The 16738-nt window shown below is 34.2% G+C and overlaps 1 protein-coding gene across 3 annotated transcripts in view; it reads left to right on the top strand.

The window, feature by feature from the left end:
* The window catches only part of ADGRL4 (adhesion G protein-coupled receptor L4), a 110378-nt gene that overhangs the window by 65035 nt on the left and 28605 nt on the right, over nt 1-16738 (top strand). For all 3 annotated transcript variants that reach the window (XM_059135495.1, XM_059135494.1, XM_059135493.1), the window contains exons 4-13: nt 108-257; nt 954-1024; nt 1838-2017; nt 2128-2311; nt 3396-3512; nt 8341-8546; nt 10903-11076; nt 12314-12517; nt 14566-14786; nt 14910-14976. In XM_059135495.1, coding sequence (XP_058991478.1) covers nt 108-257; nt 954-1024; nt 1838-2017; nt 2128-2311; nt 3396-3512; nt 8341-8546; nt 10903-11076; nt 12314-12517; nt 14566-14786; nt 14910-14976 — 1574 coding nt within the window. The remainder of the gene's footprint in view (nt 1-107; nt 258-953; nt 1025-1837; nt 2018-2127; nt 2312-3395; nt 3513-8340; nt 8547-10902; nt 11077-12313; nt 12518-14565; nt 14787-14909; nt 14977-16738) is intronic.

The following is a 16738-nucleotide window of genomic DNA, read 5'->3' as shown; positions in this document are numbered from 1 at the left end:
TTTCTTATAAAATTTAATATGAAATCACTAACCATATATAACTGTATCAGCAAGGTAGCAATTGTGTAAGTACTAAATAAAAAATTTAATTTTCCAAATATTTCCAGATATAGATGAGTGCAGAGAATCAGCTGCCTGTGGAGATCATGCAGTGTGTGAAAACGTGGTTGGTGGGTATAATTGCTCCTGCAAGGAAGGTTATCAGACATCCACAGGGAAATCACAGTTCACGCCTAATGATGGCACGCACTGCCAAGGTAAGTTACATGATTACATTTTATGTAATATTGAAGAGCTATATAAAATATAATGCTGCACAATAGTAAAGTGTACAAAGAACTACATCTTCTTAAAACTGCCAGTATTCTTTCATTATCTATAAAATGAAATAAAAAAAAGTTGTCGTTTCATTTAATGGAAGAGGTAGACCGAAAGTTTTATGCGGTTAACACAGGTAGTTAACATGTAGGGTAACTACAGTCTTCCATTTCCCATAAAATATTGTACATTTTAATGAATAAAAATAATAACAAATGAAAATAAATATGGACAAATAAATGAATAAAAATAAACATTGTATATTTTATTATGAATCATTTTTTAAAATAATGAGAAGCTAATAAATATTAATGAGTAAAACAGAAAATAAAACTCAAGTGTTAAGAATGTGTTTTAAATATTTAAATAAAGGAGTAAAATTATTAGAATCAATATAATCATCTTAGGAAAAAATATTTCATTTATTTATTTGAGAGAGAGTGAGCGCAAGCATGAGTTGGGTGATGGGTAGGAGGAGAACCAGGGAGTCCGAGGTGGGGGCTAGATCCATACTGGGATCATGACCTGAGCAGAAAGGCAGATGCTTAACTGGCTGAGTCACCCAGGTGCCCCAGGAAAAAAAATTTTAAAAAACTTACTAGGCTTTTTATATGATCCATTTTCTTTTTTTACAGAAAATGTGAGTGCGAACTGCCATCTAGATAATGCCTGTATTGCTGCAAATATTGATAGAATGGTAACAAAAGTAAGTAAACTAGTTAGATTAAGAATTTATTGTATTTTGACATTTTAGTTTCCATTAAAATCCTTCCTACATCACATTTTAAATAGAAGAGCAACCAGCTGATCTTCACGTAGAGTCAAAACTATTTACATGTACAGATTTAGGTAGTTTGAGTCACAGAAAGGACCAATTTGAAAATCCCCAAGTCCTGAGGAAGACTTTGAGATACTTTGTGCATATTATTTTTTCACTATTTAGTATACTGGAAATTTTGCTTTCAACATATAAAGAAAGTTGATGAACAAAATAGTAAGAACACACTTTGACCCCAGGCTGGTTCCCACATTCTAAGAAAACATAACAAATGCCAGGAAATTTTGTACTTCAAAGGAAATATTTCAAAGAGTAAATAAAGTAGGACATTCACAAAATTGTCATGTGATTGAAAGTGTGATTCTCAACACAACAATCAGTCAGCTAAGAGCAAATTTCCAATCTATCACATTATAAAGAATTTTTCTCTGGTTGATTGAAATCTAAATCAAAATACATTATCATATATTATAACTTTTAAAAGCTCATTTTTAAAAGTTATTAATTCAAACATGCTGTTTCTTTTCTAAAGTAATTTCTCTGCTTTTTATTTGCTAACCTTTTGCAAATAATTTCAAGTTTCAGTGCTGCATGTCATGGTTTAGGTGTAGTCTGATAACTTATTAACATAGAGCACAAGAAAACCAAACTTAGAATAAATTTAACATACAATCTTTATTCTTAAAAAGATCCAATAGAGCTCTAAATCGGTTTCTTTTTTCTGGACTCATTTTTGTACAGTTTAGACATATACAGAAACCTGTGGCTTTACTACAAGAAATCTACAGAAATTCTGTGAAAGATCTTTCACCAATGGATATAATTACATATATAGAAATATTAGCTAAATCATCCCCATTACTGGGTGACATGAATAGCACGAATTCAGCCAAGGACACCCTTTCTAATTCAACTCTTACTGTAAGTATGCTGAGCTTTAACTCAATATAACTGAGCTTTAAATTTTTCCTTACATCTGTGATTCATGGATTCCAGCATTTTTAAAAGACATACATTTTTTTTTTTAACAGGAATTTATAAAAACTGTGAATAATTTTGTTCAAAAGGACACATTTATAGTTTGGGACAAGTTATCTATGAATCTCAGAAGATCTCATCTCACAAAATTGATGCATGCTGCTGAACAGGCTACCTTGAGGATATCTCAGAACTTCCAAAAGACCACTCAGTTCAATACTAATTCAAGTGATATAGGTGAGAAGCCAAGGTCAATTTCAAAACAATGATGTTTGCTAAACAGGCCATCCTCAAAAGGGAAACAAAGTATTTAAAATACTGTTAATTAAATTGGCACCTGTTTCATCAATGCAGAAATGAATGGCAATGCACATTATAAGAATAATGTGAATGAAGTGTGAGTAAAAAGGAGTACAAGTAAAATGAAGCAGTGTGAGTAAAAACATATTCATACATAAGCAAGGTCTTCTCCCTACCATCTTCACCTTGTCTGATTGCTGAGCTGTCTAGCATCCAAATGCTTAGGGTACATTACTCCCTTGTCATTTTAAGTTAGTCATCTCATGACTTGTTTGGATCTACCTTGGCCAAAGATATTTCTAGATAGATTTTCTGATATGAAGCAATCAACTTAGCAAACTAGAATGTTTCCTGCTTCATACAATCTCATATTTAGAACATTCATAATCTTGAATCAAACTGAAGATGCCTATAAAGTTGCTCTGGGAAACAAAGAACATTTTCTGATAATCATTGCATACATCTATATGATATTGTGTGGGTAACATCTGACTATGCAGCAGTAAGTATGCAAGAATTCACCACTTGCTCAAAATTAAAATAGCAAACATTATGACTAATATATAGGATCCCTGCATTTCTGAGATGCTCTTGAATAAAAAAGGTGAGCTACCCCAGATAAGGAAATTATCATCCAAGAATTTAATTCAATCATTCCCCATATGGTCAATTTTATTATAGATACCATCCTCTAAGACATAGTGGTCGCTTGTCTTTGATTTAGTAATTATAATTTATAGCTCCCTTGTGTACATATGTATTTTGTCTTTTACTTAATCCAACAAAGATTAAATTAAACCATAAGTGATAAAGTGAAATAAAAAAAGTTAAAACCTGAATCAGATTTTTAAGATACAATGTCTAAACATGTTCAGAATATGCTCATTCTACTTGCCAAAAAAGGTGAAATACAATAATGATGGATAAAACACAACAATGATGAATAAAATTGTCCTCATTAAACAAATAGATTGATTAAAGTAACTTCAGAGAATTTATGATTTTCATGGTTTTATTTCAGCTCTCAAGACTTTCTTTTTTGATTCATATCACATCAAACATACTCATCCCTATATGAATGTGGATGGAAATTATATAAAGGTGTTTCCAAAGAGGAAAGCTGCATATGATTCCAATGGTAAGACTCCAATAGTCTTATATTCAATATGTCAGTAATTTGCAATAAATACTTATCATGCCTTTGATTGTATCTGATGTACATATAACGTGTGGTTTCCTAGAGAACACATTTGATGTTTATAGACAGGATTTCTGTCTTTGTGCTCGAGATTTTCAGTCTGATATCAATACATGGTGAGAATTTTAGCTGACAATACCTATAGCCTTCTTGTCTTGTACCCAATTTCTGAAGTTGTCTGATATTGTTGAGATTCTACTGGAATATATAAAGCAATTGTGATTTTATTCCATCTTTTATAGAAATTATAGGTGCTATAATTTGCATAGGATTCTTTTACTATTCTTTCTTCAGATTACTCATTGGGAGGCTGAATTTATAATTGTGTGAGGAAGACAAACAATGTTCCCGAAGACAGAAAGTCAGTGTTTGGGCCTCAATTTCTTTTCCACTTGCCATTTCATATCCTTTTACTGTAAACTTCTCATCTAAAGGCAGGATTTCTTGGGAAATGGAATGCTAATACTAGCAGGCAACTTGATGATTATCTACCCTAATTTCTTCATGTTATGGATAGTCGAACGAAGGCACAATGAAGTTAATGGATTTTTCTCCATGCACATCAACAAATAAGACAGAGCCAGTACTAGAAGTGAGGAAGTTAACAAAGAAATCAACCTGACCAGCTTTTCCTTGTCACCTAATCAAGGACAAGGAAGCAGCTATTTTAGCCATTTATGTGGTCTTTTAATGCAATGCACTTAGGAAAAAAAAATCTCTGCCAACAGAATTGTTATCATTCTCAAATAGGTCAAAATATACTACCTAAGTGAAACATGAATTATAATAGATTTTCAAAGAATATGTGGGCTGTCATAAATGTAAGTGAAAAGTATATATAATAACAGTATGATCTTTAGTATAGAAATCATTTCATAAATGCTATATTTTATTTATTTTTTTAATATTCTGCACATCATTCTCAGAAGAACATCCTTTAAAAAAAATTTTGCACAACATTAATGTGGGATTTTTTCCCTAACCAATTGATATTATCCCCTTCATTCTTTCTTGTCATTTTTTTACAATAATAAGAAACAGATGGCCACAAAACAAAGAAAAAAATAACTAAGCCATACTACCATTGGATCCAAGGCTTTTACTCTATTACATCGTATTCTGATTAATCATGCATACATACAACTATTTAGGAGCAAATCCAAAGACTGTGTTAAACTTTTGAAATTTCTAAGACAATTTGAGTAGTGTTTAGAAGTTGAGAATAAAACCACTGAAAATACTCATTATACTGACAGATGATGGACTTAATTTCTCAAAGAGATCCTGTCTGAATGTATGATAGCCTTGTTATATTTGAAGATCACGGGTGCAAACTCTGACACTTGAAAGTGACCATAATGTCAGCTGTTAAGAAAACATAGAAAATTTGATTTCCTTAAGGTTGTGTCTTTTTTATTCTTTAAGATTTTATTTATTTATTTATTTGTCAGACAGAGATCACAAGTGGGGAGAGAGGCAGGCAGAGAGAGAGAGAGAAGAGGAAGCAGGGTCTCTGCTAAGTAGAGAGCCCTGTGCGAGGCTCGATGCGAGGCTCAATGCAGGGCTCGATGAGGGGCTCGATGAGGAGCTTGATGAGGGGCTTGATGAGGGGCTTGATCCCAGGACCCTGAGATCATGACCTAAGCCGAAGGCCGATGCTGTAACAACCCACTGAGCCACCCAGGTGCCCTCTTAAGGTTGTATCTTAAATATAAGGGCAAGTCTAACAAACTGATAAAATCTGCTTTATGGTGTCTACATGTGATTATTCATTTACCAAAAAAAATCATTAATAAAACATAGGCTTCAAGTTAAAAATGTGTATAGTGTCATTATTAGGAAAATAAGGGAGGTCCAGGGAAGAACAGGTGGATTTTTCATCTTTTTTTATAGACTGAATTTTGTTTCCTGTCATTAGCAAATAAATCCCTCATTTATTGAATGAAGATACATATCTGATAAGAGAGTTAAAAGCTAAATCAGGCCAAGAATTAGTGAGAAGTCATGGGAATTAGAAGAGGTTCAAATGATGAAAATGGACAAATACTGAAACAATACTCAGAACCGAACCAAGAAGGGATTTTTTAGTATTCTATGCAGGAAGAATCACATTTTACCCAAAGTCAAAAATTTGATGTTAAATATTTTCCTTGAGAAAAGACAGGAATGATTAATAGACTTAAGAGATCTATCTTATTTTTGGGGGGTTTCGTTTGATTTTGGACCATCTCCTACTGCAACTTCTGAGAAGGCACCGTGATATGAACTGGTTCATACACTGGACTGAGTCAAGTTGACCTTAAAGGTTTTCAGATCCTGCTTGAGACCCTGGCCTGTCCATGGCAAAGACAGGGCTAGTTCTTATCACAGGGAGTCTTCATAATGTCACTAGCCCAACCATGTTACAATAATTTCATTTCTTTCTTTGATATAAGTTTTCTTAAACTGGCAGTTGAGGAAAATGCTCTTATCTAATATACATAGATTTCAGCAATCTCTTAGAGAAGTTTCTCATGATATCTTTTTTAAAGACAATAGAAAATATGAACATGATGCATTTAGGCAATTTCTAGGTCACATAACCACAGCAGTATCAAAAAATATTATTTATTAGTGTGATGTGTGTTGTGTGGAAGGACTCAGATTTGTATCACAGTTCTTTGTTTTGGGTTGGTTTTGTTTGTTTGTTTTTTCTCTTTTTCATTAACCTTGTTTCAACCGTTATTCCCAGGCTTCTTCAGCTTAATTAGCTTCAAAGAACAAATTGTGTCTAAGCAAACACTGAAAAGAGTTGCAGTGTCCAAGGGGCTTGGGCTCAGAAATATTAGAAATCTGGATTTTCTCAGAGACATGAACAGAATTTTTTTAAAAAAACAGTCCTAATACACAGTAGCAGCTCCCAGTAACTTCTTTGACTTTTATCGTCTTCAGAAGTTGACTCAATTAAATTTGCTTCATTCTTGGAAGCTTCCTCAAAATTCTCTACAAGATCTGGAACTTTACCCTCCTCCTCCTCTCCAGTAGCAAGTGGTTCTCCTCCATCCACAGATTGTGTGGGCAGAGTTTTAACGGATCTTCTTAAGCTGCTCAGGCTGTCTGCACCAAGATGTTTTAACATACCGGGTAGCATTTCTGTCAGCAGCTTTGTCTCAGCCTGGCCTGGGATGGTGAAAGTGTTCACTGCCAAGAATGCCTGCACTTGAGGCTTGTTAAAGTGGATCACTGTTCCTTAGTGTGTGAACATACGTCTTCAGTATCACAGATACAGCTTACCCCTAACTCCTTTAAGAACTGAGGTTTTTTTTATCATCTCCTGGCGCCATTCTATGGACCACCCTCCTCTTTGGGCGAGCAACGTGCACTTGAGCAGTTTGACAAGTTTCTCTTGGTTCGTGGTGGTTTCTTTCACCTTGCTTCAGTGGAAATGAAACCAGGCCCAGAACTAGAGTTGGCGCTCCGGGGTTCTGGGCAGACCTGTTGAGATTAGGTGCAGACTCGCAGTGATGCAAGATGGCAGCTAGAGGGCACAGTTCTTTGTCTCTTATGATACAATCAACATTTTATTTATGGTTTTGAAGAATTTATGCCTTTCACATTATTTTGGTCTCCCAAATTTGAGGGACCAAATATAAAAGAGTTCTTTATAAGTTGTCAGTAATCTAAAGTAAATATATAATGTTTCTAGTTTAAAACATAACAATAGTCCTATTAATATAGCACCTTAACTTTTACAAAAGACTCATGTATTATTTAATTTGGTTTCCACCTTAGCCCATTAAGTAGCTAGAGTGAGTATTACTATTATCATTTTACAAGTGAAGAAGCTGAAATTCAAAGCAGTTTATCCATAGCCACACAAGTAGGAACAATGATTGAAACCAGAGTTTTTGATTCCAAGAGTAAATTCTTAATGCGAAGTTGTACATTCTGTGTCCGTAATTCTGTACAACAGAGAAGCTGTGTGACCTAAGTGGTGACAGGAATTTTAAAAATACAATAGATCTAGATTTTGAGTTGTTCACATACTTAATATCAGTAATAAGGAGCTGCTTCAAAAACCAAGACAATTTGAGATCCATTGATATAGGTGTAATGTCTAGGCTAAGGGAAAAATAGTCACATGATAATCTGTACTGATCAGATTGCATTTCTAGTACTGGGTTATATGCTGATTTACTGCATTTGAGGAGCGTCAGGGGCACAGATAAATAGCTGTCTGGCAAGGCAGTAAATTTCCTACCTTGAGACTGCATAACTATATAACTATATGTCATCAATATTAAATAGGAAACATTTCAGTCAGCATGAAGTGGAACTCAGTGGCATCTAACAACTTGTTTAATTCTCAACTTCCTTAATACTCCAAGTCAGTGATCATTTTCTCCCAATATATTTCTAATTCCCATCTTTGCCTAGCAAAGTAGTAACTCCAAATTTTAATCTTTTAAGTGAATACATTTCACACCTTGGTTCTTAGTCATGAGTTGGATATACATTTATCTGGGACTGTTTTTCTCCTAAATATAGGTTGTTCAAAGGGGATGCTACTGTCCATGATTAGTTTCAGAGTCATGAAGGTCAGGGAATATGTCTTAGTATGATTTGATTATATAGACATGCACTTATTATGATCCACATTTTAGGTTCTAGGTATTCATATGACTTCCTTAGAGTAAAAAACTTTGTTCAATTTTTATGTTTATTTTGAGAGCCTAAATATACTTTTGTTTTATAAGAATTTCACTAAATACACTTATTTGATTGATAGGCAATGTTGCAGTTGCATTTTTATATTATAAGAGTATCGGTCCCTTGTTTTCATCATCTGACAACTTCGTATTGGAACCTCAAAGTTCTGATAATTCTGAAGAGGAGGAAAGAGTCATTTCTTCAGTGATTTCAGTCTCAATTAGCTCAAACCCACCCACGCTGTATGAACTTGAAAAAATAACATTTACATTAAGTCACATGAAGGTAAGCTGTTTTTCTAGTAACTATTGGTTATGAGTGTGAACCATTCAGAAAAGTGAACTTTTTTTCATTGTGGCACTTTAGTTGTATGTGAATTCTTGAGTTTAAAAATTGAAAGAGTAAAGTAGTTTCAACTAATTTTTCTATAAAATATTTTTGCACTTTCCGTGCTCTGTTATCTTTCTGGTAAATATCAAGGAACTCTGCACATTTGATTTTCTGAAATTAATCTGTATTTCAATTTTATTTTTCATTACATTGTTCACTTTGGAAGTCTCCATACCTTTTAGTAATGAGTTATAAAAATGTATCAGAGCCAAAGAGATAAATTTCATTTGTGTAATGACAGAGTTGTTTGATTACTAATTGCCATTTAAAATAATATTTGCAGGGACTGAAATGCTGATTAAAATATAATCACAGAGAAGTTTACAGTATTTCATAAAGAAATTAGCTGAGACCTTTTTATTCCTTTACTGTTATTCAAAATCTTTTTCAAGCTCATATGTAATTAAAACTCCATCATAATAAACATTAGAAAGTACTAAGTATTTGGTTTTTTTATATACCTAAAAATGAATGTGAAAACTAAAGATCGTAGATCATTTACTGCTCTTTTACGGTTGATGGTTTCTTGGATTTTCAACAGAATTTCAGTCCTAGTACACGATGAAAAAGTACCTCTGATGCTCCATTTGAAGAGCCTTGAAGCTGGTCAATTGTATTTGCATGTTTATGGGGAAGAAGAGAACTAAAAGAACAGATACACTGACACAGGATACAAATGTGTCACTGTAGAGACATCTAATGTAGAGAGAAGCTAAAGGCATAGAAGATCCAAGAAAATAGTAGCTCAAACCTAAACATTGGTAGGCATTATGTTCAGAAGAGGGTGTGAAATGTTTTAAGAAAGGAAACTTAAATATTTTTAGGTGCCAACTGACCTTCTGACACTAGAACTGTTGTTCTTTCACATGCTCTGATGGGTTTTCTACAGTTTTTGCTAGTGGCAGCTGAAGAGATGCCAAGTCACGACGCCAAGTCACTGACTCCAAGTCAGTGATAATTTTCTTCCAATATATTTCTAATTCCTATCTTTGCCTAGCAAAGTAGTAACTCCAAATTTACATCTTTTAAGTGAATACATTTCACACCTTGGTTCTTAGTCATGAGTTGGATATACATATACCTAAGACTGTTTTTCTCCTAAATATAGGTTGCACTTGGAAAAAATATAACCACCTACTTCACCAGTCTCTGATATAATCACGAAACAAGATACAACACACATTTAGATAAAAATTCTTCAGCAAAATTCATGTGAAAACTTGATTATCCTTAATCTTCCTCTCTGTTCAAATCTTTTTCCCATTCAAATTAACAACCACTATGAAATTTTATCATTTTCTTTTGACAACAGACCTACCTAATTCATGGTTTCCCTCTTTCTGAGAATAAATTCTGGATCCCATTATTTTCCTAAAAATAATAGAAGCTAACACCTTCAGTTTCCTGAATTTATTTGCAATTTCACCAGTTAGTATATAGTTCTCCATTACCTCAAAGGAATATTAAAAGTAGTTTTCATAATATTATGCTATGATCACTTAATATAAATATGTGGTAAAGAGAAGTTTATCTATAAAACAACCATCCTGCAGTCTACGCAAGCAGACCCTATCTCTGATCTTGTCTTCAACTGCTCATTATCTCATGCCCAAACTATACTGGTTTCCAGGGTTTCTGGAATATTCCTACCCAGCCTCAGAGCTTTTCTATTTTCCATTCCATACAGAACCTTCTGTTCCCAAGTCTTAGGGTTTACTCTATCTCTCTAACTTCGTTGAGATATTTCCTTTAGTAGCATCTCCTAAGAAAGTTCTCCTCTGACCCGTCTCAACTACTTTCTCCTTCCCCTGGTTTATTTTTCTTTTTTAATAATTTCTCATCTCATGGGAATCTAAAATCAGCGGCTCACATACTTTTTCTGTTTTGTTCAGTATTGTATTTTTAGTACTTGGGTCAATGACTAATATCCAGTGTATTCTCTGTAAACATTTATCAAATAAAGATCGTATGGTAATTAGGTGTCTTGCACTATGCTAAATGATCTCATTTGATAATACATAATTCTCACAACTTTGTGGCACAGGAGTTGATAAAGTATTACATTGTTGCAATAACTTCGGTTCTTCCACAGAACACCAGCACTCATTTATTAGCATTGATTTTGTGTTGTACGTTTTAGGCATGGTTGTAATTATATTGATATGCAAAATGGTATTTCAAATATGAGAAATGTGATACTATATATATAATTCTTTCTCTTTTTTCCATCAGTAAAATGTCTCTTTTTCAGACCACAGATAAATATAGGAGTGAGTGTGCATTTTGGAGCTACTCGCCTGATACCATGAATGGCAACTGGTCTTTGGAGGGCTGCGAGCTCATGTCCTCAAATGAGACCCACACCTCATGCCGCTGTAACCACCTGACACATTTTGCAATTCTGATGTCTTCGGGTTCTTCCATCGTAAGATGATTTTCCATCATTCTATATTTATAAACCTGCTTGTTTTCTTTTTATGTGTGTTTATATCAGTCAAGAGAATTAATTTTTTGTTTCTTTGGGTGCAAATATATTTAACTGATAAAAACTCCAAACTATCTTTTTTTAGTCTTTGCTTTCTTACCTGTCTTATTTGACATATTTAGACTGGGTTTTAGGTAATTTTTTGCCTGGGACTTATCTAGTCTATGATAGCTGGTGGGTTGTGCATTAAATACCTATCCACTGACTCTTAATTTTTAATGTTGCTTCTAAAAACCACTTATACATTTTAATGTATCATGCTCTCTAAGGGCCATTGCTTTTGTATTGAAAGTTTATTTTTACCAATTACAAATTAGTTAAAAATATTTGAAACCTGGTCAATAAGTATTAGCATATTTATAACTATTACAATGTTTTAATAATGTAGAACTGTACAAGGTTCTTAAACACAGATCTCTTCTATAGCAAATAGGTCCATGCTATGTATTACGCATCAGTAATATCTTTCTTTTACACTATAGAGTTTCTTATTTGATATCACTGTATCATAATCTTTGTTAAATTACAAGTTCATTTCCATGTCTACTGAGAATCTATCAAATATATAAAGTGACCAAATAAATCTGCCTAACCATAATGTCAGTCACAAAGATTTTTTTCCTGAATGTTAAGTAAGCAAAGAAGCCTCTGCTCTCTATATAAGATATATATATTCATCTGGTTAGAATAAAACCAAATTTTCCCATTTCCAAGTCTCTCAACTTGACTCTTGATATTCTATATATTCAGCATTTCTGATACCTTTGTTTAATGTGTTTTAGATGAATTGCTGCATAGAAATAAGACTTGTTATTACCACTGATAAATCTGTTTTAATTAACCATTTTCACATTACAATAATGAATTGCCTTTCTAATATCAGGAAACTGATGACAATAACATTGTTAAACCATATACTAATATATACTATGCCCAGGAAAAAAAGCACTAATTACAGAACTTTTAAAGTGCTACATGATTTATATCAGATTTCTCTGAATATTGAGCATTTTCAAAGGCACAGAATTTTTCTCATCTAAATGCACATTTGTATTTTTACATTTTATGAACATTTTGATTAATGTTTCACCAAAAAAAGAAGTTCATTATATGTTGTAGTTCCTTTGACAAGTTACTGAGTTATTCTCTTAACAACTTTATTATTATTTTCCCTTAGGGTATTAAAGATTATAATATTCTTACAAGGATCACTCAACTAGGAATAATTATTTCACTGATTTGCCTTTCCATATGCATTTTTACCTTCTGGTTCTTCAGTGAAATTCAAAGCACCAGAACAACAATTCACAAAAATCTCTGCTGTAACCTATTCCTTGCTGAACTAGTTTTTCTTGTTGGGATCAATACAAATACTAATAAGGTATGTAGATCTCTCTTACTCTCTATTTTGTTTTCTAAATTTGTACTTTCCTAAATATATATGTCATAGAATCATGAATTATAATTAAGAGCTTAATGGGCAAACATACCATCTACTTTGTTCCTAAGTCTTTTCCAAGTTTGCTAATGCTACCATATCTAAAACCTGTCTGTCACAGTTCCATAAAGCACGATGTCCCTTGATGAATCATTGGGACAAATGAAAACATAACAACAAACTGAAGAAATAGCCTTTTTTGGGTGTTTTCTTTTTGTTTGTTGTTGTTGTTGTTGTTGTTTTTATGCGGGCATTAAACAGAGGCAGATGGGGCAAAGAGAATGAGAAAAAGCTTGTTTTAAGACGGGACTGACTGTAAAAGCAGTGGGTTCACAGGCTGTAAATGTAAGGAGTTGGCTCCACCGAGTCACTGCACTTTCCTAACTACCTATTTCTACCCCCGTCACTGATGGAGGACCTTACCAAACAATCCCTATATTGTGTTAGTCTGGGTCCTCCTAGAAGCAGACATTCAAAACGCAATAAATTAATCGGGCAGAATGGCTGAGAGATCATGGAAAGAGAGGGACTTGGAGAGCCATCTCACCGAGATGCAGGTCTGATCCCGAGTAAAGGAGAGAAGGAAGAAAAGACAAGTGTAGGTGGAAGCTTTGACACAACAGTACGGTTCTCGGGAAAGCACGGCGTGGTTGCAAGGAGTCCTTTGAGAAGACCTTGAGCCAGAGTCACGTGGCGGAGGACTCCTCTGTGTAGCAGCAGCCTGTGGGAAAGATGAACACAGCAGCTAGAGCTCTAGGTCAGTTGTCCTCCATGCAGATAGAGACTGGAGAAGTGTATCTTTGGGGCAACAAGACATTATATTTTCTCCATATTTCCATCCCTGCTAGAAATCTGTCAAACAATGACACTAATGCCTAGTTACCAAAGGCTTTTTCTGATGTAGATGCCACCAAACATGTTTAAATAGTATACCCTAGACTATAAACTTCATATATTTTTTTTTAATCTTGCAAGGGTATGACTAACACCTGCCAATTTTATATACCACCCATTATCCTCCAATGTCAGTTTCTTCCCTCGGTTTCATCTCCCTGTAACCCTTATCCCAAAACTATTCCTTAGAGTGCTTATTTTCAGATCTATCACTTACCAAGTTCTTCCCATTTTCAAGTCCTATTTCAATCTCAGTTCCTCATTAAAGTAGTTCCCCAATTTTGATCACTAGCACTCTCTCTGGTCCCAACATTATATGATACTCCCCAATATCTATTAGTATATAATCTCATTATGCTTGGATTGTACTCATTTTTATTAGTGCAGTAGGTGTGTAAGGGCGTATTAAGTTCTCTTTCCAGCTTTATATACTATTACTTCTATTATTACAGAAGTGGGTAACTGTATTTCTTTCTCTGTTATTTCTTATAAGCCTAACTCCAATTCTATGTGTGAAATAAGTACTAATAAATATTTAACTGAACTCCATCTCAAATTTACCTGATGATCTTATAACTTAAAACGACTCCATAATGGATATTTTTGTAAACTATGTATCATCATTCATCTCTTTTATAAACTTAACGTTTGCCACAATAATCAAGATACTTATTATAGTTCATTTACCACAGTTTAAGCAATAATTATCATTCTTTGAGCATGAACAGAATTAAGGAGAGTAAAGGCATCTCCAAAACAGAAATTAACTTAAATCACAACATATTCACTAAGATATCATGGTGTACCTGTGACCAACCTACAACTTCTCCCATGACATAAATGCATAAAAGCAGAACTCTCTGGACAAGAGCAGTCACTTAGCTCTATTGCGCGACTTCTTCGCAACTGATGCTTCACACTGATGAAACTCAGCTGGAAGTGGTACATCTTAAAAAATGGGCACTTGATGAGAGGATATTTTAACGTGATCAGGCATTATAGCAAGTGGCATAATTTAAGGAGAAAGTCAGGATCTTGTGTTATGCTAATGGAAAAGCAAACATTGCTTATGGTTTCTTTCTTTCCTCAATTTCTAGCTCTTCTGTTCAATCATCGCTGGGCTGCTGCATTATTTCTTTTTAGCTGCCTTTGCCTGGATGTGCATTGAAGGCATCCACCTCTATCTCATTGTTGTGGGCGTCATCTACAACAAGGGCTTTCTGCACAAGAATTTCTACATCTTTGGCTATCTCAGCCCCGCTGTGGTAGTTGGCTTTTCAGCCTCATTGGGATATAGGTATTATGGCACCACCAAAGTGTAAGTGAAGATGATCTCATAACTATTTGAAATACGGTTCTGAATATGCTTCATATATCATTGAAAATGTTGCTCTGTGAAGTACATACAAACATATTTATAGATTTGTTATTTACTTTTCAGATGTTGGCTTAGCACAGAAAACAACTTTATTTGGAGTTTTATAGGACCAGCCTGTCTAATCATTCTTGTACGTATATTTAACATCAGTTGGAATTCCAAAAAGGGATGATTAAAATTCACAACAATCGGGCATTACTCTGAGGGAAACCAATGATTTTGAGCACTTTACAGTATGTCGTTTAAATAATATTTTACACATATTTATTACAACCGAGGGGGGAAATATATTTATATATACATCTTAAATTCAGAGGTATTACAGTTCACCTGCCCCTCCTGGAGGAGGAGATGTTTCTACGTTAACACGCAGGAAAATCATTTCTCACTTATCAGTAGTGTCTGAGCATACTTCAATACTGAGTTTGCCAAGCAGCTGATAATCTGGCATTTCAGATGTTTACATTATTTAATCTTTTATCAATGATCAGTGATCTTTGAAGATTAGACTGTCATCTTTATCGTTTTATCATCATCATGTACCCTGTCATCATGAAAGTGATTTTAAACTAAATTGCGACATCAGAGACAAGAACCCACTATTTCTCATGAGCAGACAAGTCATATATTGATAGTTCCATTTCAGTGAGGAAGAGGGCCTTTTAATTCTTATTGGAAGTGGTTTCAAACCTACAAATTTGGCAGGTGTTATATGTTCCTTCCTAAATAAAGACATTTTTAGATGTCTCAAGAGCATTTCTAAGTGCTGTTAAGTTTTCAAAGCCATTCTGAATATAATAGTCTGTCAATGAATCTGGGAGGTCTGGCAAGGCTCTAGAATGGAATGAATTGTCAACAGAGGAGTTTTGACAATATTTTGGACAACTTTGTCCCAGAGGTTTTGACCATAAACTAGCTATCTTTTTTTGAATTGTTTTTTTTTTTTTTTTTTTTTTTTTTCTCACTCTTTTCCCTGGTGTTTTTATGGTTGTAAGGAAGCTGCTAAATGGAGAAAGACTTGAAAGGTAAAGCAGAGAATTTTCACCAAGGCTCAGTTTTTTTTTTTTTAAAGATTTTATTTATTCATTTGACAGACAGAGATCACAAGTATGCAGAGAGGCAGGCAGAGAGAGATGGAGAAGCAGGCTCCCTGCCGAGCAGAGAACCCGATGCGGGGCTCGATCCCAGGATCCTGAGATCATGACCTGAGCTGAAGGCATAGGCTTTAACCTACTGAGCCACCCAGGCACCCCCCCAAGGCTCAGTTTTTAATGGTATGGGTGAAATAACTTGCATTCAGAGGCTGTATTTCCTAACCATGATAAAAAATTGCTTATAATTCTCCCAATGAATCCAGTAATATAAAAAGGAACCATTGGCTAGATTTCAGCTAAAACAATTTCAGAGTTAGTTTATTATAATTCCAAAATTTTCAAACCACATGAGACTATAGATTGAATGAATGTTGTCCTTTCCACATACTTTCATTTGTTGCCCAGATAGGAATATTTTGTGTAAACACACTTTCTATATATTCTGATTTTCCTGGGTCTATCTCTATAGATGGATCATCTCTTATATTGTTCTGTACAAGTGAAAGTTCTTTGAATCAGTAATTCTTGTAATTAAGATGAAAAGGAGTGGGCTAGACAATATAGTGAGACAAGAAAAATAAGAGTGTTTTTCTCTTAAGTAAGAAATGAAAAGTGTTCCCTGAAATCGTTTTCCACTTTTGCTTATGTAAGGGAAAAGATAACTTTGGATTATCTTATAGTGAAGTCCGCAGACTTTAGATGGGCTTATCTAAAAATGAGTCCAGCTAACTTTCCTAGAAGCCTAAATGAATAACATCACACTATCCTTGTCTGGAATTAATGAACCCATTTATCTTC

The sequence above is a fragment of the Mustela lutreola genome, chromosome 10, assembly GCF_030435805.1.
Source record: "Mustela lutreola isolate mMusLut2 chromosome 10, mMusLut2.pri, whole genome shotgun sequence".
Lineage (NCBI taxonomy): Eukaryota > Metazoa > Chordata > Mammalia > Carnivora > Mustelidae > Mustela > Mustela lutreola.
The sequence above is the reverse complement of the archived record's forward strand: the minus strand, read 5'-3'. Positions and strand labels throughout refer to the sequence as shown.